Source organism: Camelina sativa, chromosome 14 (assembly GCF_030686135.1).
Source record: "Camelina sativa cultivar CO46 ecotype springtype chromosome 14, ASM3068613v1".
NCBI classification, from domain to species: domain Eukaryota; kingdom Viridiplantae; phylum Streptophyta; class Magnoliopsida; order Brassicales; family Brassicaceae; genus Camelina; species Camelina sativa.
The window spans coordinates 34,122,900-34,150,720 of record NC_141893.1 but is presented as its reverse complement, the minus strand read 5'-3'; the positions used below and the strand labels follow the sequence as shown (position 1 = coordinate 34,150,720).

Below are 27,821 nucleotides of genomic sequence, written 5' to 3'. Positions count from 1 at the left end.
CTTATTATGTTTTTTACAAAAATCTGGTAAAATTGAATTATTTGATTTTGTAATAGCAAAACTGATTATGAAAACTATAACTAAAACATAACAAACATGAAATTAAACAAAGACATAAGTTTCAACATACATCCAACATAAGTTCCAGAAAACATCCAAACAACCATTCCAAGAGTACAAGTACAACCATTACAAAAGTTTTTAATTTTGAGCTGCCAATTATAACTAAAACATACCAAATATACTGACGCATGCCACCTTGAGCTGCCAATTTTCCTCCCTCTCCAGCAGTCCCCTCAGAAATAATAACATCCTTGATACCACTTAGTTCTGCACCAAGTTTGGCACGTATTTTACCTCCCTAAAACAAAATTTCAGCAACCCATTCGTGAGAAACAGAATATAGAAGGCAAAGAATGACTAAGAGCTTTCCCAGTATAGTGAGGTATTCCAATTATTCTTCATATAACAATAGAAGTATTCCAACTATTATGGGAATTCTAAAAGTCAACAAAAAGAGAAAAAGGCAAGAGCATTTGATTGTAACTTATAAAGTAATAGAATTAGAAGTGGTATGATTCTCACAACATTCCTCTTCAACCGCCCTCCGAAAAAAAGTAATGTGGTCCTCCTTGGTGCACTTTCTGACAAGCAATTGGCATCACAAATATCAACATTGGGAACATAAGGAAGAATTAAGTCTTTCTCCAGTGAAACTTGCCCAGGCTTATACCTACTTATACCTACAACGTCAAGTTCAAACAGAATCAACAACTTATAGCTAAAACAGATTACAAGACTCATAACCAATTACAGAAGGAAATCTAGAGTCACCAATTCCCAGTGGAGTCCATATCAGGTAAAAGCCAGATTGCTTTTTTCACAAATTTGCGGACGGACTTGAAAGACCAGGGATGGTGAATGGGAAATATGTGACCCCTTCCCTCGGACCTCTTCCATGCAGGCTGATCTGTGACCCACTTCAAAGCTTCCTGCAGGATGTTACCAATGACATGTCCTTTTTTAAAAACCCGGGGGCAAAAGTTCCAGTATATTCAAAACACAAATTTAAAGAGTTAAAATCAGCTCGATACTTTTCAAAGAAAGCACCTGGAGATGTAAACTAAATATCTAAAATTAACGACTGAATCTAATGTTCTAGAAAATATATATAATCAAAGCTCACTCACACCCTATAGAGTGCTTTGCATTGCTGCTTCTCCAACAAGAAGAAGCTGATCATAGTGAAAAACAAAACATAGAAGAAGTCAGCGTCTTGCTGCTTATGAACCCTCACGACACTTTTCAAACGCCTTTCGTATTCATGAGAGATCAAATCAGCCTATATCCAATAGTCAACAGAATTCTGCAATACAGAAAAATGGAGCCAAGTTATTCTAAAGATACAAATAAACTTCTTCTAACAATCTAACAACTAACCAAGTGATTCAATTAAGCTTTCTTATAGTACCTGTTTGATAAGACGATGAACAGGGCTGCCATTAGAGGTAGCATTCTAGGTCTCTTTGTAAGTATTGTGAAACAACCAGAGAAGTTCGAAAGTAAACTTCTTCGGGATTCGAGGTCTCTTTGTAAGTGAGCTTCGACGCTTTATGGATCAAGAAATGCTCAAGCGAAGCAACGAAGGAGGTCTCTGGCCGCTCCGACGAGTTCACATAGGATATGGAGGGTTGGGCGGAGGAAGAGAAGGTGTAGAGAATAACTAGAAGAGAGAAGGCGACGAGGGGAATGATGAGGAATAGGGTTTTGGATCTGGGTCTCGAGGAAGTAGTACGATTGAGACCCATTGAGATATACAAGAAGGGATTATGGCGTTTCTAGATTGAGTTGGGGATGTGAGGGATTAGGGTTTTGAAGAATAAACAAAAGAAGAAGAGAAACGAGATTGAGAAGAGATTTGAGGGATTAGGGTTTTTTCGGGGAAGAAGAGAAACGATTTGGGTTTGAGCCGTTATGTTACGGCCCAAATTTGGTTTAAATCCCAAATTAAATAAAGCAGTCGCTAAAGAGTAGTTGTTTAGTCGCAATGTTTGGCGACTGCCAAATTGGTCTCCAAACTAGTCGCAAATTGGCGACTACACTGAGACAGTATGCATCAATCTCGAATTAGCATCTATTAGGCGAATGTTTTATTTTAGTAACCATTGAGTAGCAAACAATAGCAATTCAGTCACTAAATTTAGCGACTGTGTTTTAGGTCGCAACTTACAGTTGGCAATTCCATGTTTTCTTGTAGTGAATGTATCTCACGCAAGAATGCAGTTCATTGCTCCAAAACCGAATGCCAGGAAAATGCGGAGACCCAGGACCATTTACGCTGCCTTGCACAATAGGAGATCTCAAGTTCAATCATTTCCTCTGCGACTTAGGGGCAAGCGTAAGTCTAATGCCACTCAGCATTGCAACACGACTTGGACTATACTCCTTCAAGCCGACCCAAGTCGCCTTAGTCCTAGGTGATCGCTCTACCCAACGTCCAGAAGGGGTATTGGAGAACCTACCAGTACAAATTGGGAACTGCTACATACCCACTGATTTCATTATTTTGAAACTTGACGAAGAATCTCAAGAACCCATTCTGCTAGGGAGACCGTTCCTGGCCACTGCTGGTGCAATGATAAACGTCCGAGAGGGCAAAATTGATTTGCACATGGATGATTTGGTCTTGAGATTCAACTTGGAAAAAGTAGCTAAGAAACCCACGATTGATGGCCAAACCTTCTGGATTAACACGATAGAAGATATAACGGATGAAATCTATGAAGAAGTATGTTCGAATGATCATCTGGCTGTGGCTTTGACTAAGGAGGAACCGGAGTTAGGGTACTTTTCTGAGGAAACCGTGAAGATGGCAGAAACGCTTGATGCTGCAGCAAATTTGAACACGAAGTCCTTTTTGACAATTTGCAAACTGAACTGACCGATCCCGACATCGGATTGGCCGATCCGACTCATTCTGAGGAACTCTCAAATGAACGCAGTGGAACGACCATTCCTGTTTTTGGATCGGTTGATCTCGAATCCTGCTCTGAGATCAAAGAAACCCAAGAAGACTGGAGCGAACTCAAGGCTCCAAAATTGGATTTAAAGCCACTCCCAGAAGGGCTCAGGTATGCTTATCTTGGACCAAACTCCACATATCCAGTAATTATTAACTCTAACCTGAATAATGTTGAAACTACACTCTTACTCTGCGAGTTGAGAAAATATAGGAAGGCTTTAGGCTATTCCTTAGATGACATTTCAGGTATTTCACAGGAGTTATGCTCTCACCGCATCCACCTTTAAGATCCTTCCAAATCTTCCATAGAACATCAACGAAGGTTGAACCCAAACCTCAAGGAAGTGGTGAAAAAGGAGATCCTTAAACTGTTGGGAGTAGGAGTTATTTTCCCGATTTCTGACAGCACTTGGGTGAGTCCGGTCCATGTGGTGCCCAAGAAAGGAGGGGTGAAAATAGTTGCAAATGAAAAAAAATGAGTTGATCCCCACCAGAACAGTAACAGGACATCGAATGTGCATCAACTACCACAAGCTCAATGCGGCTACCATGAAAGATCATTTTCCCCTTCCTTTCATCGACCAAATGCTTGAGTGCCTAGCCAATCACCCTTATTAATGCTTCCTGGATGGTTACTCTGGCTTTTTCCAAATTCCAATACACCCGGATGATCAGGAGAAAACGACCTTCACATGCCCTTACCGCACCTTCGCTTACCGGCGGATGCCTTTTGGGTTATGCAATGCCCTACCTACCTTCCAGTGTTGCATGATGTCCATCTTCTCTGGCTTGGTAGAGATATCATGAAGGTATTTATGGATGATTTTTCGGTTTATGGCTCATCTTTCTCTTCGTGTTTGTCTAATCTGTGCAAGGTTCTTCAACGTTGTGTGGACAAACACCTTATTTTGAATTCGGGAAAATGCCATTTTATGGTCACCGATGGGATTTTCCTTGGTCATCGAATTTCTGAGAAGGGGATAGAGGTTGACAAGGCTAAAATTGAGGTGATGTCCAGCCTGCAGCCACCTAAAACAATGAAAGATATACGCAGTTCCCTCGGTCATGCTGGATTTTATCGACGGTTCATAAAGGATTTCTCCAAAATAGATAGACCGCTCACCCAGCTGTTATGCAAGGACATCTCCTTTGAGTTTAATGCAGAGTGTTTGGAAGCTTTCCTTACAATCAAGCAGGCACTGATATCAGCTCCTATAGTTCAATCACCCGATTAGAACATTCCCTTTGAAGTTATGTGCGATGCAAGCAATTTTTTTGTTGGAGCGGTTTTGGGACAGCGCAAGGATAGTAAGTTACATGTTGTCTTCTATGCCAGCAAGACACTCGATGGAGCACAGACCAAATATGCCACAACAGAGAAGGAACTGCTCGCCATAGTTTTTGCGTTTGAAAAATTCAGATCCTACCTGGTTGGCTCTAAGGTGATTGTCCACACTGACCACGCTGCACTACGCTATTTACTGACAAAAAAATATGCTAAACCGAGGCTGTTACGCTGGATCTTGAGATAAAGGACAAGAAGGGAGTGGACAATGGAGTGGCAGATCACCTTTCTAGGCTGAGGATCGATGCTGAGCGATAAAAGGCAAGAAGGGAGTGGACAATGGAGTGGCAGATCACCTTTCTAGGCTGAGGATCGATGCTGAGATTCCTATCGATGACCGGCTTCCTGAGGAGAATGTGTATGTAGTCGCAACATATGAGGAATGTTTCAAGGGCGAAGCCGACGCTAAGGTCCTCCAGCAAATCGGCGATGATCCCCCATGGTATGCTGACATTGCAAACTATTTGTGTGTTGTAGAGGAACCCCCCAACTTTACTGGTTATGCGAAGAAGAAGTTTTTGTGGGATGTGCAGCGCTACTTCTGGGATGAGCCATACCTTTACAAGTATTGTGTCGATGGCCTTTATAGAAGATGTGTCCCAGAACCAGAAGTTCCGGGAATTCTTTTTCACTATCATGGATCCGACTACGCAGGCCACTTCGCTACGTTCAAAACTGCGACCAAGGTACTTCAAGAAGGCCTCTGGTGGCCTACTCTGTTTCATGATGCACACGATTTTGTCTCCTGATGTGATGCTTGCCAGCGAAGTGGGAACATAAGCAAAAGGAATGAGATGCCACAAAATTTTATCTTGGAAATCGAAGTGTTTGACTGTTGGAGAATCGACTTCATGGGACCTTTTCCACCCTCCTATGGCAATCTCTACATACTTGTGAAAGTAGATTATGTCTCCAAATGGGTCGAAGCATTAGCAAGCCCCACCAATGATTCGAAGGTTGTTCTTAAGATGTTCAAGCATATAATTTTCCCACGGTTTGGTGTTCCGCGAGTAGTAATAAGCGATTGTGGAAGTCACTTTATCTATAAAATTTTCGAGAATCTGCTAAGGAAGCATGGAGTAACACACAAGGTCGCTACACCATATCATCCTCAAACTAGTGCGCAAGTTGAGATCTCAAACCGTGAAATTAAAAGCATCTTGGAGAAGACGATGAACTCAACAAGGAAAGATTGGTCTGCTAAACTCGATGATGCTTTATGGGCCTATCGGACCGCTTATAAGACACCTATTGGCACCACACCATTCAAGTTGGTCTATGGGAAATCCTGCCATCTACCTGTCGAGTTCGAGTACAATTCACTTTGGGCGACAAAGCTGATGAAATTCAATGTCAAGACCGCGGCCGAACGACGCCTGATTCAGCTGAATGAACTTGACGAGATCCGCATGAATGCCTATGAGAGCACCAAAATCTACAAGGAACGCACTAAAGCGATGCATGACAAGAAAATTGTTTCTAAGAATTTTGCTGCTAATGACTTGGTTCTACTCTTCAACTCTCGATTGAAGATCTTTCCTGGCAAGTTACGTTCTCTCTGGTCTGGACCTTTCCGCATCAAGGAGGTTATGCCCTATGGAGCCATTGTTCTCTGGAACCACGATGGTAAGGAGTTTACCGTTAACGGTCAACGCCTAAAGCCATATCTTGCTGATCATGGTCCAACTGAGGAATCTACCATCTCTCTGATGGATCCCCACGCTGCCTAAGCAGCATGAACAGTCAGGCTCGCGACTTTAAACAAGCGCTCATGGGAGGCAATCCAATGGGGTTAGATCTGTTTTCCCCTATCTTTTCATATTTTTCCTTAGGATCTTGTTTTTTGTTTTGTTTTGTTTTCGTTTAGGAGTTCTCCGCTGGTCATGTTGGCATTAAATCTTCATGGGACAAGTTCGGAACGCAGAAGATGCGAATTCTTTTCGAAGAATGTCCCTCGGTTAATTCAGGATCGGCCAGTCTATTTTTAGATCAGCCGATCCTCCGTTCGAGGTAAGTAAATTTGCAGAACATGAGAAAAGGAAGGGAATCGGTTTATTCTACTTATTGGACTTAAAATGAACCGGGGTAAACTGGATTCGTGCCCAATACCAGAATTTTGAACCTAATTTCATCTTCTTCCTTTCTCTATTCCCTCTCGACGACCCTGATTTGGACATCCACCTCTCTCTTCCTCTCGATTTTTCTTTATTTTGTTGAGGTTTGGATTCAATCCACTCGGATTAAACCTTTTTCATATTCACACAGCTAGAATCAAAGTCGAGCAAGGTAAGTTTTTCTTTTTCCCATTCTTGTGTTCGATTCTTGGCGATTTCCAGGTTCAATTTCGGTTGTCCATAATTCTTTCACTCTTCCTTCCCACTTGTGCTGTGAATTGATGGGTTGAATAGTTCTAGTGAAGTTTTCAAACATAGATTTAGGTTGTTGTGGCTTGAATTAAGATATGGGAATGTCACTTATGTTGGTCGATTAGGAGAATTTTCAATTGTTTTCAATCTCTCATATTGGAATTCTCCTCTTTTGCAGAAAATGCCTAAAAGACGCTGCAGTGGTAAGGAACCTGCAACTCCTACCGACAAGCAAAAAACCAGAATTTGGAATGATGAGGATGCTAGGAGTTTTAAATTGTTGGGTCAGTGTAAGATGGAGCCGACTCGGTTTCCTGACCGAGAGCTTTTTGGGAGGATGGCCATGCTTGCAGATTTTTATGAGTTGGTCAAAAACATGGGGTTTGGTTCTTTTGCTGAGAAGGCATGAGACTTACATGAGCAGCTTGCAAGAGAGTTTCTGGCCACTGTGAGGATCGATTTGCCTTCCTGTCCTGATTCGCTAGCTGAGCAGTGTTCGATAAGTTTCTTTTTGTGCAGGAAGCACTAAACCATCTCCCTGTTCGACCTTTGTGATATTTTTGGTTTCCCTCAAAACAAGCAATGCAAGATGGAGAAGCTCGATAGCAGGTCCGATGTTTGGAATCTGATCGGAGCTGGAAACTATGTGTCATGCGGGGCCAGGCAATCCCGCATTCGCAACCCAGTCCTTCGGATCACTGCTAAATTCCTTAGCAATACCATTTATGCTAGGGCTGAAACTAGCACATTGCAACTACCTGAGTTGTGGATGTTCTTCCACGGTTTTCGTCGGTTCTTGCATCCTCCGACTTCTCCATTCCACCATCAGACTCATGACGTTAACTTTGGATTCTTGCTTTCTAGGATGTTCGAGCAAGTCCGACAAGACATGGCCAAAGCTAAGAATAAGAGGGTACTCATCGGTAGGTTGGTGACTCCTATCATCGAGTATTGTGGCATTGCCTTGCCATCACCCACTTCCGCTAAGAAGATGCGGCTCCTTGACCTCAAATATATGTCCACCAGTGAGATTCTTGTGCGTCAAATTTTTGTCTACTGATTTCAGGACAAAGCTGGTCAGTTTCGGTACATGAGGATCCCTATGCCATCCTGCACCTCACTTCAAAAGACGGAGAACATTGCCTTTGAGCCTCCTGAATTATCACTATGCGACCTTGATGAGGTGGTTTGGATGGAGGAGAGTGGAAATGCTTCTCGCAATCCCACACGTAGCACACAGCAGGCCGCTGCCTCAGAGTCCTCACATCCAGCTCGCTCGCTTCCACCATTTCCACCCTTTGATGTGAGCCAATTTTTTGCTACTCAGCCTACTCAGGAACCTACATCTGAGTTTGAACGGTGGGTCTACGACACTCAGCGGAAAAACAACATGTTGCTCACTCGATTGGCAACTTGGCTTCAGGGGATTGCACCATCATGTTTTGCACCCCCACTGCCGGATCCTACTGCTGCCAGTGATGATGAGGATGCAGCTACTGAACCTCTCTGTTCTGACCATTCCGCTACCTCCTCGCCTTCTCGCTAGATTGCTGATTGACCACCGGTTATCTTCTTTCCTTTTTTTAGGTTTTTTGTATTTTCCTTTTTGTTGTCGGAGGTCCCTTTTTTCTTGGCTTCGCTTTCACACCGGGACGGTGTGAAGTAAGTCCGGGGGAGGGATGTCTCCAAGTTACTAATGTCATTTTCTTTGGTTGTTTTCTTTGATTTCCCTTTTATTTGAGTCATTTTATCGAGTCTAAACAAAAAAAAATGTTGGGAAATATTATCATTTCTAGGAATCTTTTGTTTTGAGCTAACACTCTTATGATTGCTTTAGTACTTTTGATTTTTGAATAAAGCTTGGAAAGAACATGAGCAGTCTCAACAAGCCCCAAAAGACCCTCACCAAAGATAACACTAAGCTGATCCAATGTTGTCTCTAACTTTGAAAGGAGTTAATCGGATCTAACTTCTTGCCTTGGGACTTGGTATACATCGAACAGGACACCTCCCTTAAGACATACAAGACATGCATCTCCTCACAAAGTATGCTTCCCCTCTCTCTTCCCTTCATTACTCAAATTAAAAAAAATGAGAAAAGTAAAGAAGAAAGAAAGAAGAAGGAGAGGATATAGGTAATAAAGAAGTGAACCGAGGGGTGTGCGTAAACCCGTGTATCCTTCGGAATTCATGGAAACCTGTCCACAAGAAAATAGCAAAGGATTAATAAAAAAAATACAATGATACCCTAGAAAATTAGGGAGAAATCAATCCTTTGGAAGTGAGAAAAGAGAGAGGAAAGGGAGCATATGAAGGAATTCTTGGGCATTAAAAGATTGAAGGAGTCAATAAGTTCAGTGATCGATATTCCCTCGGCAAGACCACACATTTCACTAATCTGATGTAGAGAGACAACAATGGGAATACTGAAGGTTCTTTAAGGTAGTAGAGTTCGGAGTAGGGAGTGTTGATCCTAATCATGGGAAAAGTACAAAAAGTAGTTCTAAATTTGATTTGATGAAGAGTGCAAAGATGAGGTTCCCAAGAATATGTGAGTTTCCACTTTCAAACATTTTCTCTGTTCCTGAGTTTTTGTCTGTTCTTGCTTGAGGACGAGCAAAGATTCAAGTCCGGGGGAATTGATGTGTCTATATCTTATAGGTTTTAACCATAGTTTTTAGGTTTGTTTTGAGTCTTTTATTAGGTCCAAGTGTGCTTTTAGAGTCCTTTTAGTCTTTTGAGAGTCTGTACAGGTTCTAGGCTACTTTGGAAAGAAACTAAGTGTTTTGGATATGAAGACAAGCATCTGGAGCCATTTTGGTGAAGACTGATCGGACTAGCAGGCAGATGGAGCAAACACAGAAAAAGCATCCAGGATCGGCTGATCCACATTCAGGATCGACCGGTCCCGTACCCGAAACAACTTTTCCTTTTTTCGTTTTAAACCGACTTTTAGAGTTTTATTTTTGTATTTAAGGATGAGGCACGACCTCTAGAAAGACAACTTTTTTTATTCTATACAGCTTTTGAGTACTTGTAAGCTTTGGGAGAAGATCTCTAATCCTCTCTAACCCTTTGGAGAAGAATTCTGAACCTTTTTTATTTCTCTTTGCAATTCAATCATGTTTTCTTCATCTTTGATTTGCTGTTCTTTTACTTCTATGTTTGAGTAGTTTTACTATTGGGTTTCAGGTTTCAAAAGTGGGTTTATGATTCTCTAAACTTAGGTTGTTAGATTTGGGATTGATCTTATTATTCTTCATCTATTGTTGTTCTAAATGCTTAAACTAGACTGATCACCTAGATTAAGATCTTAGGTTAAATTCATCGTGGCACCGAAAGTGTTGTTGATTTACTTGAAAGAAACATAGGCGACCAGGGTGGACCTTAGCCAATGGAAGTTGAAGTTGAGGCACCTTGTGAACGAATCAAACTTGGACTTTAATGCTTGCTTGTTTAGCTAGATTCAAACGGAAGTGTAGGGTCTAGTTATTTCTGTGCATAGTTAGCTAACGCCGCGGAAGTAGGTTAGCTTTATAATTGTGATTTGAGTTCAAGAACGGTGTCTAATGCTTTTCCAATCTATCATCTAAATTTGTGGTTGTATCCTCTAACTGATTCCCTACGCCCAATATCTTTCTTTGAATTCAAAATCCTTACTTTATTTTCTGTTTTAAATTTCTTACTTGAAACACAAACTTTCTCTTGCCTTAGCTATATTCGAATCTATATAATTTCATAGTGCATCGCTTGGATTCGGCCCTGAAGTGTTACAACGATACCACTAGATCGTGGTGGAGTACACATTGGGTTTAATTGACCTTTGATCAGTATCATAAAATTTAAGTCGGCGAGGTATTGCTTGTGATTTGGGTTGTTCTCGGTGTGGTACCGCCAAGGAAACAATCAATCATGCAATTTTTGTTTGTCCACATGCTCGACAGGCATGGGCGTTATCACATGTACCGGTTGGGCCAAACTTCTTTCCAACTGAGTTCATGTACGGAAAAGTGGATTATTTTTTGGATCCTACAAATCCAAGTTCCCAGGTTTCAGCGTTCCTTTAACTTATGTAGTATATCTTGAAAGCAAGGAATGCAAGGTTTTTGAAAATGAGGTCGAATGGCATGATAAGGTTGTCCGACTAGCAGTAGGTGAGGCGACGGCATGGCAGCAGGCTCAGGTAAAGGGTGAGAATGAGGATCTACCCTCACTCTGATTGTCCCCACCCCTCGGTTGCGGGTGACCGCAGCGCCTCTTCCCATTATTTTTTCAAGATATCGTTGTTTTGTAGATGACTTTTGGAAAGCGGGAGAACAATTTGCATGTGGAAAAATGTTTTGTGCGCTTTTTCAGGATTCGTCACCGACTATGGGAACCATCAATTTTCGATGTAGTCCTTCCCGATTACATGCTGAAGTAGAAACTTTCATATGGGTTATGTGGTGCATGATCGAACATAACTATAGAAATATGGTCTTTTTTACAAACTGCTCAAACTTGATAAAGATGATGTCTTTTCTTTCGAATTGTCCAACTTTTTTAACGTACTTTGATGACATGAAGATCGACAAAGAAGAAGTTTTTTCTTTTTCTTTATCTATCATCTCTAAAAATACAAATATAAATGCGAATTTTTTAGTACTTCAATTTCTTTTCAAGTGCGTCTCTTTCATATAATGCAAGTACGTATTTATAAAAAATATATAAGAAGTGGGGGTGGGGGCCGCTAGATAGCAAACCCAAACCTTTAATAAAAAATAACATCAAACTAATTTATTAAGATAAGAAGTTGTAATATGCATGTAATGCAGAACAATCTACGGTGGAAGTTTTTTTTTCTCTTAATAGACGAGAATCGATATTTCGATTTCATAAATGGAAATAAAAGTTAAAGAAATCATTAGGTCAAAATATAATTAATCACTACCATTTGTATCTATGCCGGCTCAAAATTTATACAGATCCAGTGCTATTTTAAAAAAAATACCTAAATAGTATCGTAAAAAGTTTACATGTAGAAAAAAAAATTTGGACCCTTGGATCCTATCCTGTTGCACCGTCGGCACATGTGCTAAGCCGGCACTCGTATCGTATAATGTTACATAACTAAGTCTTATAATAAATCTGCAGTTACCTGGAGACTGGAAAGTATAGTGCCTATCTTTTGTAAATAACTCTATCGATATATCTGGAGTAGCAAGCAATCTTTTTTTTGTTCACTGAAAGAATATATTGATATATATATACGCAACATGTACGACTAAATAAACATTAATTAGACGCAACATGTACAATTAAATGAAGTTAAAATCTTTATCCATGATGAAGTTATAAATGGGGAACCATGCATGATCATACAATATATATATATATAATACATATACTTTTAATTCATCTTCAATATCAACATCAACATCAATAACAATTCTTCTAAAGGACAAGAAGAAAAAGAGAGAGCGGAAGAGTCTTCCTCAGAGAAAAGAAAAATGTAGCATCTGATTCCCTACATGTCGGTTTCTAAATATTAATCTTTTAAAATCCCATTTTAGTTAGTGATAAACAAACTGATCGAAGACAAAAAAGAAAAGCCTTTTAAATAAATAAATAATATACACAACAAGATCGAATCCCTGTGTCTCTCTTAGGAAGAGAGATTCTTTTTTGCTTTTCATGTTTTTCACACATCTCAATAGACATATTTTAACTGTCCAAAAACTTGCGTTGCCTTTTGCTTTTCTTCATGCATTAAATCACGTTTTTACCCTTGTTAAAAGTGGTAACACTCGTTACTTTTTAAAAGAAAAAAAAATTATTTTAGATATACTACTACTAGTGTTCAACAGGACCACCTTGTGATTATTATTCATCTGAGAGAGATTGATTAAATTATTCAATTAGCTAAAGCAGATCTTAGTCAGTTGTAAGATTTTGATGATTATTGTTATTAAAGCTGACTACTAGTATTAAATTTAGCACTATACAAAAAGAGATACCGACGGTTTAAAATTACAGAATGAGGCCCATATAGAAGTGGGCTTTGGAAGAGTGTGGCCCAAGACAGAGAGAGAGAGAGCTGTTTTCTGTCTTTCTTTCATGGCGAGCAGAGCTGCTGATCCGTTCACACTCGCTATTCTCAATTTCACTCGCCCATCAGATCATATCTCTGCGGGAAAAAGATGGAGTTCGAGAAGATCAAGGTGGCCAACCCCGTTGTTGAAATGGATGGTAAGTGTTCCCCAACAGTTCAATTGACTCAAATAAATCTCGTTGTCATTCTGATTGATTGATTTACTATATAGATCGGAGTACGTATGTGTCCTGCTCTGCTCAGGGAACGTATAGTATCGAGTGTGTGTTTGTTTACATAATATATATAGGTTTTAGTTTCTGAAAATTCAGAATTTTTAGACCCTTTTCTTGATTCTCTCAGGAGACGAAATGACTCGAGTTATCTGGAAATTCATCAAAGACAAGGTAAACTGTCTTGTATCTTGATTCTTGAGCAAAGCCTTCAAAATCTTTTTGTAGTTAACCTCTTGAGAATCCTTACAGCTTATTTTCCCTTTCCTGGAGCTGGATATCAAATACTTTGATCTTGGACTGCCTAACCGTGATTCCACTGATGATAAGGTTACTGTCGAGAGTGCTGAAGCTACTTTAAAGTATGTCTCTGCTTTTACATTTTTAATACTTTTTACATGTTTTCTAGTTTTAATGTTCCTGTTTCCAAGCTCTCTTCTCTATCGAATTTGTTCATGGCTGTGATTTGAGACTCTCGTCCGCCTTATTCTGGTTTCTTTTTATGTGAAGGTATAACGTGGCTATTAAGTGTGCCACGATTACTCCTGGTATGTCTTTGCATCCTTGAACCTTTGCAACTTTCCATTTTACAAGTGCGCTTATTCGGAAATTACTATTCAACAACAGATGAAGCTCGTGTTAGAGAGTTCGGGTTAAAGAAAATGTGGAGGAGTCCCAACGGAACTATAAGGAACATTTTAAACGGTCAGTTCATTCTCCTAAAACAGGAGCCATTGGGTCTTCCATTTTACCAACCTCTAAGATCCTGTTGTTCTTTTTGCAGGCACGGTTTTCAGGGAGCCTATCATTTGCAGAAACATCCCTCGTATTGTTTCAGGTTTGTCACCGGCTGCTCTTTTGTATGGGCTATAGCCATTTTCTGTAACCTCTAGGCAAAACAACTCCCTCTGCTTTTCTTTCTTCAGGATGGACGAAGCCAATCTGTATTGGAAGACATGCGTTTGGTGATCAGTATAGAGCCACTGATATCATTGTCAATGAGCCAGGAAAACTAAAACTGGTTTTCGGTAAATCTCCTCCTCCCATTATTTGATATTTTAACTAAAAACATGATAGGTGATGAACACATACCTTTTAATTAAAGGTAAATATGAGCACAGGTTATCTTCAGTTGATTCCCTACGTTGGGGACAGCTGCCTCATTAGACCACACACACTGTTAGAGAAGCTATATATGGAGCTAACACGTAATTAAGTCAATTCAACAACTAACACGAATTACCTTTTGTGGAGACCCATTTTCGAAAGTTGAGGACCTGACTAACCTATCAACTCAATTTTTTTCACTGAAGAATAAAATGGAGGGACTGTTGTCTATGAGTTTACCTACCTGTTGAAGTGTATTCATTCCACTCATTCACTTTAGAACTCATATCTTACGTTTGCAGAGCCAAGTGGATCTTCTCAGAAAACAGAATTCGACGTCTTCAGTTTCACTGGTGGAGGTGTTGCTTTAGCCATGTATAACACTGATGAGGTAAACATTAGTGAAAGAGTCCTCTCTCCGTGTCTATTCTACCTGAATACAACTTGCATAGCCTATAGTTGATATGGTGTCCCTATTTCATTCGGAACAGTCTATTCGTGCATTTGCTGAGTCCTCGATGTACACAGCCTATCAGAAAAAGTGGCCACTTTACCTCTCTACAAAAAACACCATCCTCAAAACATACGATGGAAGGTGTGAATTTTCCTTTATTTTTTCTTGTTAAGAGTTTCACTGAAACATCTAGTCATGCTGCCCTGACATTACCCTTTTCAAATTGTTTTAAGATTCAAGGATATATTCCAAGAAGTTTATGAAACTAATTGGAGATCCAAGTATGAAGCTGCAGGGATATGGTGAGATGTGCAATGTGTTATTAGCTCATTCTAAAACAAACAGTTCACCAGGCAAACTTGTTAACAAAATTAATGAAATCCAGGTATGAACATCGTTTGATAGATGATATGGTTGCGTATGCCATGAAGAGTGACGGAGGTTACGTCTGGGCATGCAAGAACTACGATGGAGATGTACAGAGCGATTTCTTAGCCCAAGGTTTTTTCCCTTAAACTTGAGATCTTTGTAGGGACTGAAACCTCCATCTTTGTGCCTCCTAATCAAATGCATTTTTTGTTCTTTTTTTTTTTTGAAATTATGATCTGAATGGGGACAGAAACTTTGATCTTATATCTCCTTATGAAACAATGTTTCTGCTCTCGGCTGCAGGATATGGATCTTTGGGAATGATGACATCTGTGTTGGTATGAAATGACACATGCCTCAGCCAAAGTTTTTGGGTCTTTACTGTGTTAACATGGTTCATGCGTATCTTCCTATCTTTTTGAATTGAAATTTGAGATATATTACAGGTTTGTCCAGATGGAAAAACTATTGAAGCAGAAGCAGCTCATGGAACAGTTACCCGCCACTACAGAGTTCATCAAAAAGGTGGTGAAACAAGCACCAACAGCTTAGCCTCAATATTTGCTTGGTCCAGAGGCCTTGCCCACAGGTAGCCGATTTCCACTGTGTTTGAACATTTTTCACGCTTGGTAGTGCTTGATGCTATACTAGTGGAGAAATAATTAGTTAGTGTATCCGGGATTGCTTGTAGTAAGATTTTTGTCATTTTTTGTTGCTCTATAATGGATCACTGAACGTATAAACCATTAGGTTTTCTGCCATACCTTAGCCTTAAGTTGACTGAAAACTGGTTGAGCTCATTATTAAAAGATGTTTGGTATGTGATGTTATTGTAACCAGGGCAAAGCTGGACAGCAATGGCGCACTGCTGAGCTTTACTGAGAAACTAGAAGCAGCTTGCATGGGCACTGTGGAGTCTGGCAAAATGACCAAGGATCTAGCTCTTCTGATCCACGGACCCAAGTAAGACCATAACGACAGAGAGAGTAGTGGTAGATGGATCTAGTAAAAGTTATAAAAAGATCTGATAGATAAGTTTTTGTGTGTGTGTGTGTGTGTGTCTACATTGTAAAATTGAACAGGGTTAGGAGGGATCAGTATGTGAATACAGAAGAGTTCATTGATGCGGTGGCGTGGGAGCTGAGAAGAAGATTGTTAGGCAACTCCAGGTTGTGAGAAGAAAAAAATTTTAACTCTGAAAAGCGTGGTCTTTGATTTGATGCCTTTCCAGTATCTATCCCACCTTCATTAGTATCCTATATAAAACTGTATGTATAGAAACTTAAGCCTGAGAAAGGGGCAAGCAATTGCATAAATAAAAGAGAGAAAGAAATATGCTGTAAACTTAATTTACCCAGGAACTCAGAATTTCCCAAAGCCCTCATTCAATCTTTAAAAGAATGCAGATCTTTCTTTCTCTCTTGGTTGAATTACTGTTGTAAAGCTACCATCAGATATGGCTTATGATGTTTTCCCTCTCTTGGAGGGGTACTATGATCTAATGATCTATCATATAAGGAAGGAAGTGTGTGTGTGTGTGTGTGTGTGGTGAACAAAAATGAATGGTTGAGCTGCCTTTGTTCCTTGGGTCGTCCTTAATTCCTCTTGCTGCTGCCTGAACTTGAAGTTACCACAAACTACTGTATATATGTGCAGATAGAGAGATAGATGACTATGTGACGGATGATGTTGATAACAACCGCTCCCGTTCTCACCACTTGTCCTCAGCTTCTCCTCCGCCGTAAATCATCGATCGGCAACGTTCGTCGGAAGAAAGTTGCCCGTTTCAGAACCGTCTCCTCCTCTTCTTTGTTGCCGCAACCGTCGTCGGATAGGGCATCACCGAAGTTGAAGACTCTCTGGAAGAAGTTCTACAAAGTCGCGTCGCCTTATTGGTTTTCCGAGGACAAAGACCAAGCCAGGCTTCGTCTCGCCGCCGTCTTCGCCCTAACCCTAGCCACCACAGGCATTAGCGTCGGCTTCAATTTCCTCGGCCGTGATTTCTACAATTCTCTCGCCAGTATGACTTCTCTTCTTCTTCAACTCTTTCTCTCTCTCTCTCTCTCTCTCTCTCTCTCGGCGTGCGTTGTTAAATAATTGGTTTCCTTTGTGTTGTTCTTTGGTTCAAAAGACAAAGACCAAGAGCAATTCACCAAGCAGCTGTTCTATTACCTCTGCGCCTTCGCCGGCGGAATTCCGGTGAGCTTTCCCACACGCTCCTTCCTACCTCCGCGTGAAAGATACATTACAGATCCTTTTTCTTTTTAAAAAAAAAAAGACATTATCATCGATTCATCATCTTGTCCTCTGGATTTTTTTTGCGCAGTTCTTTGTGCTGAGGGATTTTACAAAAGAGACGTTATCACTGCGATGGAGATCATGGATGACCAAATATTACCTGCAGCGCTATCTTAAAGACCAAACCTTCTACAAGATCCAGTCTCAGTCTATCATTGACAATCCAGATCAGCGCCTTGTTGACGATTTGAGTTCTTTTACTGGAACTGCCTTGTCTTTCTCTCTCACGCTCGTCAATGCCACCATAGACCTCATCTCTTTTAGCAACATCCTCTTCACCATTTATCCTCCTCTCTTCCTCGTTCTCCTGCTCTACTCCTTTGGAGGAACAGCCATCAGCGTCTTTCTGGGCAAGGTCTACTTGCTTTTCCTCCGCTTTTGCTGCTGTTACATTTCTATCTATGAGTTCCCAGTTCACATAATATTCCCTCTTTGCTTTGATTTTGATATTTCAGGGACTTGTGAATCTCAACTTTCTACAGGAGAAGAAAGAGGCTGACTTTCGTTACAGCCTTGTACGAGTGAGGGAAAATGCTGAATCTATTGCTTTCTACGGAGGCGAACAGAATGAAATGCAGCTTCTGCTTCAGCGTTTCACTAGCGCTTTTGATAATTTAACCGTAATATTACTCCCCCACTCACCGATTCTCCATCCTTAGATTATTGCACAATGAGTTCAATTCTTTTCTTTTTTTTTTTCTTTTCACACGCAGGAATTGCTGATAGCATCTAGAAACCTAGAATTCTTCACTGATGGATACCGCTACCTCATTCAGATTCTTCCAGTTGCTGTTGTTGCCCCTATGTATTTCTCCGGGAAGATCGAGTTTGGTGTCATTAACCAGTCAGTCTCAGCATTCAATCATATCCTAGGAGACTTCTCCCTCGTTGTTTATCAGTTTCAAGCTATCAGCTCTTTTTCAGCTGTCATTGACCGACTAGGTATTAGATTAATCATGTATTCTGTATATATACTACTTGTTGCATGCAGATCGCGCTTGCATACTACACGAGACCTTAGATCTGTATAGGTAGAACATTACTGCAGAATATGCTCCTCTCTTTAATTTCTGTTACCTGATGGTGAAAAATAGATAGTTTGGTAGTAGGATCTTCTTTATAATAATCCGAGAGTAGAAGTTTTTTTTCTTGTGTGTGTGTGTTATAGGCCTCTTTATACATAGATAACACTCTAGACTGTATAGTAGTAGCATTTTGTAAGAGTAAAGACCCCCCCCCCCCCCCCCACAAAATATATATATATATATATATCTCTAACAGTTGATGGTTCTAGTGACTGGCCAGATGAAAAGATTAAGACAGCTGTTCTCTGTCCTGTTTGAAATTGGGTCTAAATGAAAACCTGCATTTGCTGTAGGTTGTGGGATTCTCCTTTTTACGCATTCTAACAAAATCAAGCCTTCTTACAATACAGGTGAATTTGATGATCTTTTGGATAACAACATCTTCAGAGATCCCTCTGACATTGTGGACGAGATTGAGCTGACGTATCAGAGTGAGAGGAATTCTTCACTGCTGGACGCCAATGGTTCAATCAATTCCCAGCCGAACCAAAAGCGTCTGGAGATCGAGGAGCTTACTCTTCAGACACCAACAAATGGAACCACATTGGTTCACAACTTATCTGTAGATATATATGACAAGGATCACCTACTGGTTAGTTCACTTTGACTATTTGCGTTTGAAGTACATATGTGGCTGGTAGATGGTAAGTTACTTATAAATGCCATTTAACAGATTATGGGTCCTAGTGGGAGTGGTAAAACTTCGCTGCTAAGAGCAATGGCTGGTCTTTGGAGGTCAGGGAAAGGAAAAATCACGTTCTACCTCGATTCTGGGGATGATTTCACACAGGAGACTCAAGAAAATTCAGGGGAAAGAAATTCGGGAGACGTATTGTTCCTTCCACAAAGACCTTATATGGTTCTGGGAACTCTGCGTCAGCAATTGCTTTATCCTGCCTGGAATGCAACTGTGGAGGAGGAGGCGACACCTGGTGGCAGTAAAATAGACGGTGCGCAGTTTAGAATTCAGGTTATGCAATCAGATTATTTAACCCAGCCAATGGACTGGCTCAAACTCAAAAGAAAAAACGTGTTGACTGTGTCAGGTTCAACACCTCTTTTGATTAGAGACGACGGAAATGAAAAGTGTAATAAGCCGACAACAGATGATCTGATGCGGACTCTAGAGAAGGTTTGTCTTGGACATATAGCGGATCGCTTTGGTGGTCTTGATTCGATACACGAGTGGTCCAGTGTTCTCTCACTTGGTGAGCAGCAGCGCCTTGCCTTTGCACGGTTATTGCTGGCTCAGCCAAAGCTGGCCCTCCTGGATGAATCCACTAGTGCTTTGGATGAAGCTAATGAGGTATTTCGTGCTTTCTCCTCTCATTTTCGTGCTAGGCGAAGAGATGAAACTCACTTTTTATGAGAAAACTTAGAATACAGAGCTTATCCCCCCAAACAAGAGATATCAATCAATTAGTCCTAGATTTTTCGTTCTTGTTTTCGCACTTTCATTCTTCTTACATATGTGATACAAGGTTCCCCAGCTTGAACTTTGCGAATATGATCAGAATCGTGATGTATTTATCATGAAACTTTAGCATTGACGCAATCATTCCGATTGATGTGCAGGCGCTTCTGTACCAGCAAATCCAGTCGGCCGACATTACATATATAAGCATTGGCCACCGCCGGACTTTAACCAAATTCCATAACAAGATCTTACGAATCTCAACGGCAGACCCGAAGAGCAAGGAACGCAACTGGCAAATAGAGGACGCGGATGCCAAAGATTCTTTGTACGGTCCACTGAGTCAATAGGAGGTGCCAAGTGAAAGCCGATCAAAACCTGATTGATTACATAGAGACAGAAGAAGGTAAAACGCAACCGGGTGTGTTCATGGGGTGCAGATGATAGGAAACAGGCCCGTTCTTGAAACATAAAAAGAATTATGTTTGGTATCCGAAAAACAAGCTTTTTGTATATATAATCTGCCACAGTCTCGACGTTGACTCACAACCAGCGAAAAGATGTAAGTGAATAGAGAGATTGATACAGATACACAAGCACGAGGTGCAACGAAGGTCTGAACTGAACATCAACGCCCGATTAAAATAACAAACACGTCTAGAAATGGGTCTGTCTGTATTAGTCCCAGAGATGAGCCACAAAAATCAAACCCAAGTTTTCATTTAGCCCAAGCAGTTCAAAAGTCAGTGATGGGCTTAGATAGGCCCATTTGAGAAAGCCCGATAGAATGAGTGAAGGTAGTGACTGAGTCAGTCGTTCATTAGTCAGGCGAGTCGAGTCGAAAGAGCGCAAGGATGGTGACGAAGGAATCCATAGAAGTGATAGCTCAGAGCATTGGATTCTCCACTATTTCTCCGGACGTCTCCGCCGCTCTTGCTCCCGATGTCGAGTATCGTGTCCGAGAGGTCATGCAGGTATATATCACTTGGCTTACCTTCCAATCTCCACTTCCCCCTCTTTAACCTGTTGCATCTGCTAGGAAGCTATCAAATGCATGCGCCATGCTCGCCGCACCACCTTAATGGCTCATGATGTCGATTCTGCTCTTCATTTCAGGAATTTGGAGGTTTCCTTCCTCTCTTCTCTTGTCTTCTCCTGATTTCCTACCTGATTTTGACTTTTTTTTTTTTTTTTTTTTTTTTTTTTAATCTGCTGTAGCCTACCTCGGGCTCCAAAAGTATGCGGTTCAGGAGAGCTCCTGAGAGCAGAGATCTCTACTTCTTGGATGACAAAGATGTCGAGCTCAAGAATGTGAGCTTGTTAGGCATCAAGATTTGTTAATCAGCTTCCTTCCTTTTATGATGGATTTGGTCTCTTGTGCAGGTTATCGAAGCCCCTCTACCAAATGCACCTCCTGATGCATCGATTACCTCTCATTGGTTGGCAATTGATGGTATTCAACCTTCCATTCCACTGAATTCTCCTGTCCAAGGTGTCTTTTTCTTTCTTTCTTTCTTTCTTTCTTTCTTTCTTTCTTTGTCTATTCTTTTATGGAACAGTTTTTGCATCTCCTTAAATCCCTCCTCCCTGACTATTTGTAGCCATATCTGACCTTAAACGATCGGAATATAAGGACGATGTGTTGGCTGCTAGACAGGTGCTCTCTAAGGAGCTTCAGGTAATTTTTCTCTGTTTTGATGCTGAAACGCCTTTTGTTTTATTCTCTCTCTCTCTCTCTCTCTCTTTGAGGCTATATATAACCTTTGATGCAGATTTACTTTGACAAAGTCACGGAGTGGGCTTTGACTCAATCCGGCTCCACCATCTTTAGACAAGCACTCTCTAGCTTGGAAACTGACCCTGGACTCCACCCATTAGTTCCCTTTTTCACTTCTTTCATTGCTGAAGAGGTTTTCTTTGTGATCAAACTTTTTAAGTCTCGATTTTTATCCTAACTTGGGAGTCATTCTACTACATTTTTGACTACTTTTGTGTTTCCAATTTCTCCAGATTGTGAGGAACATGGATAATCACCAAATTTTGTTGGCTTTGATGCGTATTGCTAGAAGCCTCCTTCATAACCCTCATGTACATATTGAACCATATGTAAGTTTTGTTGCTATATCCTGCAACTCCAGTTGGTGGCTCACACACATTTTTTTTTTTCTGTCTTTTCCTGTTTCTGTGGACCTTATCTTCTTGTATTCTGTTTAGCTGCATCAATTGATGCCGTCTTTTATCACTTGCCTCACTGCCAAACGCTTAGGAAGAAGGTTATCTGATAGTCACTGGGATTTGAGAAACTTCACTGCCAGTACAGTTGCTTCAACCTGCAGAAGGTTAATGTTGTTACATTCTTGCTTTGTGATTTCATGAATCTTGTAGAACCATATAACTGCTGTAGCCTAGAGGATTTATTTGGCATATTTCATCCTTGGTAACTGGAACATCGTTATTGTATGTATACAAAATGATAATCATCTGATATATAGCATGACCTGCAATCACATTAGTGAACATTTTGACAGGTTTGGACATGTTTATCACAACTTGTTGCCACGTGTTACAAGATCACTGCTTCATACCTTTTTGGACCCAACCAAGGCACTGCCACAACATTATGGGGCAATTCAAGGGATGGTAGCCCTTGGGCTTAATATGGTACTTTTTCTTGATGCTTGATTATCATAAGGAAGAGTGGCACTTTAGGATGTGAGTCTAGAATTTCCCACAAGATAAAATAAGTTTAAAACTAGCAATTTCCTGCAATTGAACCGTAATCCTAAGGTGGTAGCCAAATAAGTTTAGAGTGTCCTCTCATACCTTAGGATATATCCTTTGGTCGTTCATGAATATTTTCCTTGCTTTACTCCTTTGTCTAGGTTCGTTTTCTTGTTCTCCCAAATCTAGGGCCGTATCTGCTGCTTCTTTTACCTGAATTGGTACCTGAGAGGCAGAAGGAAGAAGCGAAGAGGCACGGGGCTTGGCTCGTTTATGGAGCGTTGATGGTGAGTATGCTTTCTAGTTTGATGCATGAGATAAATAACTTTTTTTTCTTTCAATCTCGTGTGGCGAAACAGGCAGCAGAGGATATAAACATTTAACTGTCCGTAGGTCGCAGCGGGTCGATGCCTATATGAACGGCTTAAAACATCTGAGGCTCTGCGGTCTCCTCCAGCTAGCTCTGTCTGGAAGACAAATGGAAAGGTCACCAATGCCCGGCAAAGTATAAATTCTGATCTCATCCTTTTTTTGTGTTCCAAACATGGAGATACAGGCACGTTCTTGAATATTTTTTTCTTTGGGCCAAGGTAAACGCAAAGCAAGTACTGACAACTTAACTCATCAACCACCACTGAAGAAGATAGCAGTAGGTGGAATTATGCAAATGAGCTCCACACAGATGCAGATGAACGGAGGCACAACAATCCCACAACAGTCGCTAGTTGGAAGGGACATTGCTCGGAGGACTTCAGCTACTATGGACACTACCGTTGACAACTATCTCCATCCTCTTTTTGAGTATTTTGGTGAGAGCATGCTTATGTTCACCCCCAAACATGAACTCAGTTTCTTCTTGTAACAATTTATTAACATGCAAGTGTTTTGTACCACAAATAATTCATATATAATAATTGGAAATATTTTGGAGAGGTAGAATCAACTCGTTGTAATCTTACAGCATTTGCACGTGAACAAAAATTATAACTTGGCCTAGATCACACATATACATTGACCTTAACGCGTTACTCTCCATCTCCATCCCCATCTCCACTGTTAGTTGTGAAGAATGGTGTCAGAAAGTTTTTGTCCAACGCGGTGAATGTAGTACTGCAAAGTTTTGTTAAGTGAGACCCAAGAAATGCAAAGAACGCTTTCTACTCAGGAAAAAAAAAAGTCATTCTCTTATTCTTACGTTTTGTGAAACTCCTTCAGCTTCATCTTGAACCTGCTTCCTGATGATGATGTATCCTCGTCAGATGAAGTCCCAATGCTAAAAGGAGGAGGGACATACCGATGATCGCTCTCTTCAAAGCCCTGACCATGTATCTGGGTGCGTCAGAAAAGTACATACACAAATTTAGTTCAAAGGTATTAGCTTAGATCGCCGAGGGTTTACTTCAGACATGGAGTCATCAAGATCGTCACCTACAACTTCCAAAGCTTCCAACATTTTACCTGTCGAACCTCCTATCAGTAAAACCTGAAATATTACTGCAACGGATAAGAAACGAGGCGTATGTATAACTCTCCAAGATTATTGAAGCCTTATGTATACTACTGCTGCAAATGAATTACATATATGCTTTTCATGGAGAGAATACGAAACTTACCGTGACAACAACAATGGCTGTGGTTGCAGTAAAGATGATTTGACCGTGACCCTCTGGTAGGTCATGAAGTGATTGAAGTGCAAGCGCAAATGCCATTGCCCCTCGAAGTCCTATCGATGTGCCAATATGTGTACAAGTTTTAATAGTGTGTAGATATAAGAATGGGCATCAGGAGACCAGAACAAAAGCTATAAACTCATCTCACCACTATACCAAAGGGCTTTTTGGTGCTTCATAGGTAGCTTCTGGTTATCCTGTCTAAATAGGTTGACCAAATATGCACACCCAAATACATTGACAGCCCTGCGTGAGAAAAACATTGCAGAACTTATAGGTAAATCTGAATGGAAACCATGGTGACAATGAAGCGATCAGCCAAGATAAAAAAACATTCGTAAGGGATTTAGTCACCTAGCCACGCCAATAAACAACTGATGTCAGTCATGAAATGCAGAAGCAAAAAGTAAAGTCAAGGATTAACAACACTAGCTAACACTGCGTACAATCATTGACCATCAGCATATGAGGATACAATAGAGAAGAGGATAAACCCAACATGGGACCAGCTATGCTGCTCCATGGCAATATCAAATCCCATGTAAATGAACCTAGAAAAGCATTAAACAAATCATTATCAATCCAACAATGTTCTAAGCTTAAAAATTATTATCTGATAATGGGATGTTATTGTTATTGACTCACGTGAAAGTTTCTGCCAGGGAGGATATCAAGTGAAAGAAAGAAGATACGAAACTCTGTGAAGCTTCTGAGAGATTTGAGAAAGTGTATCGCTTCATAACCTACAGTAGCACTGTATTAGGCTGCCTAAATATGCCTTTCCATAAATATTAGCATCAATTAAGATGTACGAACTAAAATGAGTCGGCTATTACAATTCCTGTGAAGAGTATAGACACAATCCCGGAGAGACCAACACCTTCTGCAAGCATGTATCTGACAACACAACCAAAACACATTAGGTGGAAGAAGTGTTATAATAAATACAAAGAAACAGGAAGAGAAGAGTTGTTTTGTCTACTTACGAGAAATAAGGGAAAAGCACAAAGAGACAACACTCCAAGTTCTGAAGACTGAGGTATAGAAAAAGAAAAAGCAGACACATTACAAGACGTTCTGAGAGTATTAAAAATAAAAACAATAGTATAGAAACATGTGGCGCTTACTTCTCCGTATCCAATCCTGCATACTTAAAGAGGTGTTCTGAGTTAAGGTTTTCACAATACATTTAGCCATGTACATCTAATAAGCAAAAAAGTGGATCGAGGAAGGATATTAAAGCTGAAGTGAATCCAACCCCAACCCCTGCAGAGCAATATTAAGACTATTAGTATGTTTAACCAATATATGAGGTCAGTGAAGGACCAGTCTGGCAGAACTCTTTTTTTTCAGGGAGAAAAGAGTACATTCTGATTCATGTAAAGAAAAAGGAAAACGGGTCTTATTATTCTTATATACATAGAAAAAGAAAACAGGTCTTACATATGTAGATGTATATGTAATTGTTAAGGGCTTAGAAACAAAGCTTCCCAGATCCAAAAGGTAATTAGTATGACCATTTCAATTCAAGTTATTGTTTATTTCGGTTGAATGAATCTTCACAAAGATACCTAGTCTTTAGTTCATTGTTTCACTAATAGTGCTCTAGTTTGGTACGAGGAAATTTTATGAGTTAATAAGAGTAATATTGTTATAAAACTGTGAAGAAGGGAATCAGGGAAAACAGACCTGCAGACATTGAGCCAGCAAAAATCTCAAGAAACCTGATCACCACCATGAGAAAATGTTCCCCAGACGAGGACTGGCGGTTAACTAATGACATTGTTCTGCATCGAAAGTTTTTCTATGGTACTTTAATACTTAGCATAAAAAGGTATCTAAAGGGAAAAAAAAAATCATGTGGTTTACAGACCTGTACAAAGATATTGCCATCTACGAGCCACACAACAAATACATGAAACACAAAGAAAACATCTGATGGAGTTAGTGTTCTGGGTATTTCGTTTGCATATAAACCTAAAAGGAAGAGATCACTATATCGCAGGAGCTAATAAAACACTCACAGCATCATTCAAAACTGATTCTCCAAAGACCAAAGCATACAGATTGACGTCGGTGCCCACATCCTGAACCATAAATGTTCATAGAAATGCAAGGCATCAATTTAGGAAAGTAAATAAATATCCTCAGGTGGCATGGCATCATCACATACATATTGCAGTTAGGGATCAAAATTGATAGTAACAGGGGAAAGCAGATGCACCTGGAATATAGACAGTACAGTGACAGGGTCCGTAGCTGAGATAAGTGCACCAAACATAAGACACTCCACAAATGGAAGTTTATACATGAGATACATAGAGCCGCCAAGATAACTGCAAAAGGCGGGAAAACCAGATAAGGGTACAGGCAAAATATAATGGAAGAACGAAGAGGGTTATGATCCCTACACTAGACCACCAGTGACGAAAGAAGCCACAAAAGTTCCGATGATAGCAAAGGTAACAATGGCTCCAAAGTTAGAAAAGAAGGGTTTCTGCAAGAGGGAAAATATATATATATATATATATATATTAGGAGAAGCCGTAATTAAGTCAGCCACTTTTAGAATATACAATAGTGGGAAGAAAGAAAGAAAGATAAGCACTTACAGGTTGAAGACTGAAACCTGACTGGGTTCAAACAAAATGAATGATGTCAAGGAAAATGACATTTATACGTAATAGAAGAGGATCAAAATGCAGATACAGTTTGAAGGCAAAGGATATAATATGATGGGAGGCAACAGAAACAAGAAGAAGAACTCCTCGTGGAAATTAAACCACGTCCTGATACAGAAGAGCAAATAGAACAAACCCAACACTAGAGTGTAAGCTGAGGAAACGATATCATATCAGGAAAACTTAGTCTCTTGGAGGAGGAGGAGGAGAGGGGGATAAACCTAATGCTAATCTCAGTATCGGAGATATTAGCAAGTACACCGACGATTAAACCTGAAATTACAACGAAAGAGGAAGCTAGGGAAGGAGAATTCAAAGTGAGAGCAAAGGCGAAAGAGGGAGAGAGAGAAATGATAACCCTACCAATGAGAAGCGAACCGCTAGCTTCAGGAAGATAGTGGAATCGGTGACGGCGGAGGACATGGCCGAGAACGAAGGAAAGGACGAGCATCATAATCTGAAGCAGTATACCAACGCCGGCTGCTTGCTGCTGCTTAACCTTTCCCTGAGGATCGTGGCCCGCCGGAGACATCGGCGGTTCCTCCATTGAAATTGAGATTGAGATTTGACGATCCTCCCTGAGAGACTTGGGGGAGAAAGAAATGTCGAGCTTCTAGCCTTTTTTCCAACAAGAGTCAAACAGCTGAAAACGCCGTCGTTTCATCAGCCACCATTTCCCTCTTGTTGTTTTTAAATAATATGCAATTTTCTTTTTAATGAGTGGATCGATTCATTTATGTGGTAATTCTAACCATGGATCAATATATATATATATTTCTTTTTTAATAAGTGAAATTTGAATTCGGATGGTGACACAATGACACACTCACCGGCTATTATGATGATCAACTTATCACAAAAGGAACATTGGATTGGCTACATATCATTCCGTTGTTTGAGGTTGTTCCAACATTGGATTGGGTATATTTGGGAGAAATGAAAAGATTCGTAAGCCAGATTATGCTTTTATTTAATAGAAAGAATTA

At 40.4% G+C, this 27,821-nt stretch overlaps 5 protein-coding genes, 1 long non-coding RNA gene and 1 pseudogene across 12 annotated transcripts; 4 read left to right on the top strand and 3 right to left on the bottom strand.

Annotated features, from left to right (window-relative positions):
• Positions 1-121: 121 nt before the first annotated feature.
• On the bottom strand, positions 122-1,808 carry LOC104744198 (putative arabinosyltransferase ARAD1; annotated as a pseudogene).
• Positions 1,809-2,260: 452 nt separating this feature from the next.
• Positions 2,261-3,389, top strand: LOC147929004 (uncharacterized). The gene is made up of 3 exons (XM_087486361.1): positions 2,261-2,910; positions 3,003-3,131; positions 3,269-3,389. Exons 1-3 carry the CDS (start codon positions 2,261-2,263, stop codon positions 3,387-3,389), a joined length of 900 nt encoding a protein of 299 aa, XP_087342487.1.
• A 9,379-nt stretch (positions 3,390-12,768) lies between these two features.
• Positions 12,769-16,310, top strand: LOC104758913 (peroxisomal isocitrate dehydrogenase [NADP]). Of its 3 annotated transcripts, none has more exons than XM_087486401.1 (15): positions 12,769-12,961; positions 13,167-13,210; positions 13,289-13,398; positions 13,547-13,584; positions 13,664-13,741; positions 13,821-13,874; positions 13,963-14,064; positions 14,446-14,534; positions 14,635-14,738; positions 14,831-14,899; positions 14,983-15,098; positions 15,270-15,304; positions 15,413-15,555; positions 15,807-15,929; positions 16,049-16,310. In XM_087486401.1, the coding sequence occupies exons 1-15, from the start codon at positions 12,913-12,915 to the stop codon at positions 16,140-16,142; spliced, it is 1,248 nt and encodes a 415-aa protein (XP_087342527.1). In that variant the 5' UTR covers positions 12,769-12,912; the 3' UTR covers positions 16,143-16,310. The 3 variants fall into 3 exon arrangements, 2 of the variants coding, with proteins under 2 accessions (XP_087342527.1, XP_087342528.1); XR_015580846.1 differs by having other exon boundaries at positions 12,796-12,961; positions 15,217-15,304; XM_087486402.1 differs by lacking the exon at positions 12,769-12,961 and adding an exon at positions 12,992-13,084.
• Positions 15,462-15,871, bottom strand: LOC147929003 (uncharacterized). The gene is made up of 2 exons (XR_015580847.1): positions 15,731-15,871; positions 15,462-15,608 (listed from the first exon to the last, which is right to left on the bottom strand). It is a non-coding gene; the product is annotated as an uncharacterized LOC147929003 (long non-coding RNA).
• Positions 16,311-16,457: 147 nt separating the features above from the next.
• LOC109128922 (ABC transporter D family member 2, chloroplastic) lies at positions 16,458-20,359 on the top strand. Its single transcript, XM_087486397.1, has 9 exons — positions 16,458-16,986; positions 17,098-17,165; positions 17,293-17,619; positions 17,720-17,884; positions 17,978-18,206; positions 18,700-18,941; positions 19,023-19,299; positions 19,396-19,655; positions 19,925-20,359. The coding sequence occupies exons 1-9, from the start codon at positions 16,650-16,652 to the stop codon at positions 20,111-20,113; spliced, it is 2,094 nt and encodes a 697-aa protein (XP_087342523.1). The 5' UTR covers positions 16,458-16,649; the 3' UTR covers positions 20,114-20,359.
• A 150-nt stretch (positions 20,360-20,509) lies between these two features.
• LOC104743070 (transcription initiation factor TFIID subunit 6b-like) lies at positions 20,510-23,423 on the top strand. The gene is made up of 12 exons (XM_087486400.1): positions 20,510-20,737; positions 20,803-20,889; positions 20,982-21,074; positions 21,147-21,255; positions 21,365-21,441; positions 21,536-21,673; positions 21,774-21,869; positions 21,978-22,102; positions 22,292-22,424; positions 22,646-22,771; positions 22,878-22,989; positions 23,075-23,423. The coding sequence occupies exons 1-12, from the start codon at positions 20,618-20,620 to the stop codon at positions 23,344-23,346; spliced, it is 1,488 nt and encodes a 495-aa protein (XP_087342526.1). The 5' UTR covers positions 20,510-20,617; the 3' UTR covers positions 23,347-23,423.
• LOC104743069 (sodium/hydrogen exchanger 5) lies at positions 23,368-27,571 on the bottom strand. 5 transcript variants are annotated; one of them, XR_015580845.1, is made up of 21 exons: positions 27,199-27,571; positions 27,057-27,108; positions 26,884-26,943; positions 26,767-26,791; positions 26,566-26,651; positions 26,379-26,490; positions 26,179-26,241; positions 26,028-26,047; positions 25,844-25,941; positions 25,392-25,420; positions 25,282-25,313; positions 25,141-25,188; positions 24,991-25,051; positions 24,800-24,908; positions 24,630-24,705; positions 24,509-24,528; positions 24,303-24,400; positions 24,098-24,207; positions 23,884-23,967; positions 23,680-23,801; positions 23,368-23,594 (listed from the first exon to the last, which is right to left on the bottom strand). XR_015580845.1 is itself a non-coding variant. In XM_010464187.3 (21 exons), the coding sequence occupies exons 1-21, from the start codon at positions 27,380-27,382 to the stop codon at positions 23,510-23,512; spliced, it is 1,563 nt and encodes a 520-aa protein (XP_010462489.1). In that variant the 5' UTR covers positions 27,383-27,571; the 3' UTR covers positions 23,368-23,509. The 5 variants fall into 5 exon arrangements, 2 of the variants coding, with proteins under 2 accessions (XP_010462489.1, XP_087342525.1); XR_015580843.1 differs by having other exon boundaries at positions 23,680-23,813; positions 23,913-23,967; positions 24,800-24,897; XM_010464187.3 differs by having other exon boundaries at positions 24,800-24,897.
• Between the last annotated feature and the right edge of the window lie 250 nt (positions 27,572-27,821).

Coding starts and splice junctions, on each gene's coding strand:
- LOC147929004 (XM_087486361.1), top strand. CDS start 2,261: ATGTATCTCACGCAAGAATGCAGTTCATTGCTCCAAAACCGAATGCCA. Junction 2,911..3,002: donor GCAGCAAATTTGAACACGAA/GTCCTTTTTGAC, acceptor AAATGAACGCAG/TGGAACGACCATTCCTGTTT. Junction 3,132..3,268: donor CCACTCCCAGAAGGGCTCAG/GTATGCTTATCT, acceptor ATGACATTTCAG/GTATTTCACAGGAGTTATGC.
- LOC104758913 (XM_087486401.1), top strand. CDS start 12,913: ATGGAGTTCGAGAAGATCAAGGTGGCCAACCCCGTTGTTGAAATGGAT. Junction 15,099..15,269: donor GAGCGATTTCTTAGCCCAAG/GTTTTTTCCCTT, acceptor TCTCGGCTGCAG/GATATGGATCTTTGGGAATG. Junction 15,556..15,806: donor TCCAGAGGCCTTGCCCACAG/GTAGCCGATTTC, acceptor TATTGTAACCAG/GGCAAAGCTGGACAGCAATG.
- LOC109128922 (XM_087486397.1), top strand. CDS start 16,650: ATGATGTTGATAACAACCGCTCCCGTTCTCACCACTTGTCCTCAGCTT. Junction 18,207..18,699: donor AGCTGTCATTGACCGACTAG/GTATTAGATTAA, acceptor CTTACAATACAG/GTGAATTTGATGATCTTTTG. Junction 19,656..19,924: donor CTTTGGATGAAGCTAATGAG/GTATTTCGTGCT, acceptor ATTGATGTGCAG/GCGCTTCTGTACCAGCAAAT.
- LOC104743070 (XM_087486400.1), top strand. CDS start 20,618: ATGGTGACGAAGGAATCCATAGAAGTGATAGCTCAGAGCATTGGATTC. Junction 22,425..22,645: donor TAGCCCTTGGGCTTAATATG/GTACTTTTTCTT, acceptor TCCTTTGTCTAG/GTTCGTTTTCTTGTTCTCCC. Junction 22,772..22,877: donor TCGTTTATGGAGCGTTGATG/GTGAGTATGCTT, acceptor AACTGTCCGTAG/GTCGCAGCGGGTCGATGCCT.
- LOC104743069 (XM_010464187.3), bottom strand. CDS start 27,382: ATGGAGGAACCGCCGATGTCTCCGGCGGGCCACGATCCTCAGGGAAAG. Junction 26,048..26,178: donor AATCAGTTTTGAATGATGCT/GTGAGTGTTTTA, acceptor TGTGGCTCGTAG/ATGGCAATATCTTTGTACAG. Junction 24,529..24,629: donor GGTTTATCCTCTTCTCTATT/GTATCCTCATAT, acceptor GACTGACATCAG/TTGTTTATTGGCGTGGCTAG.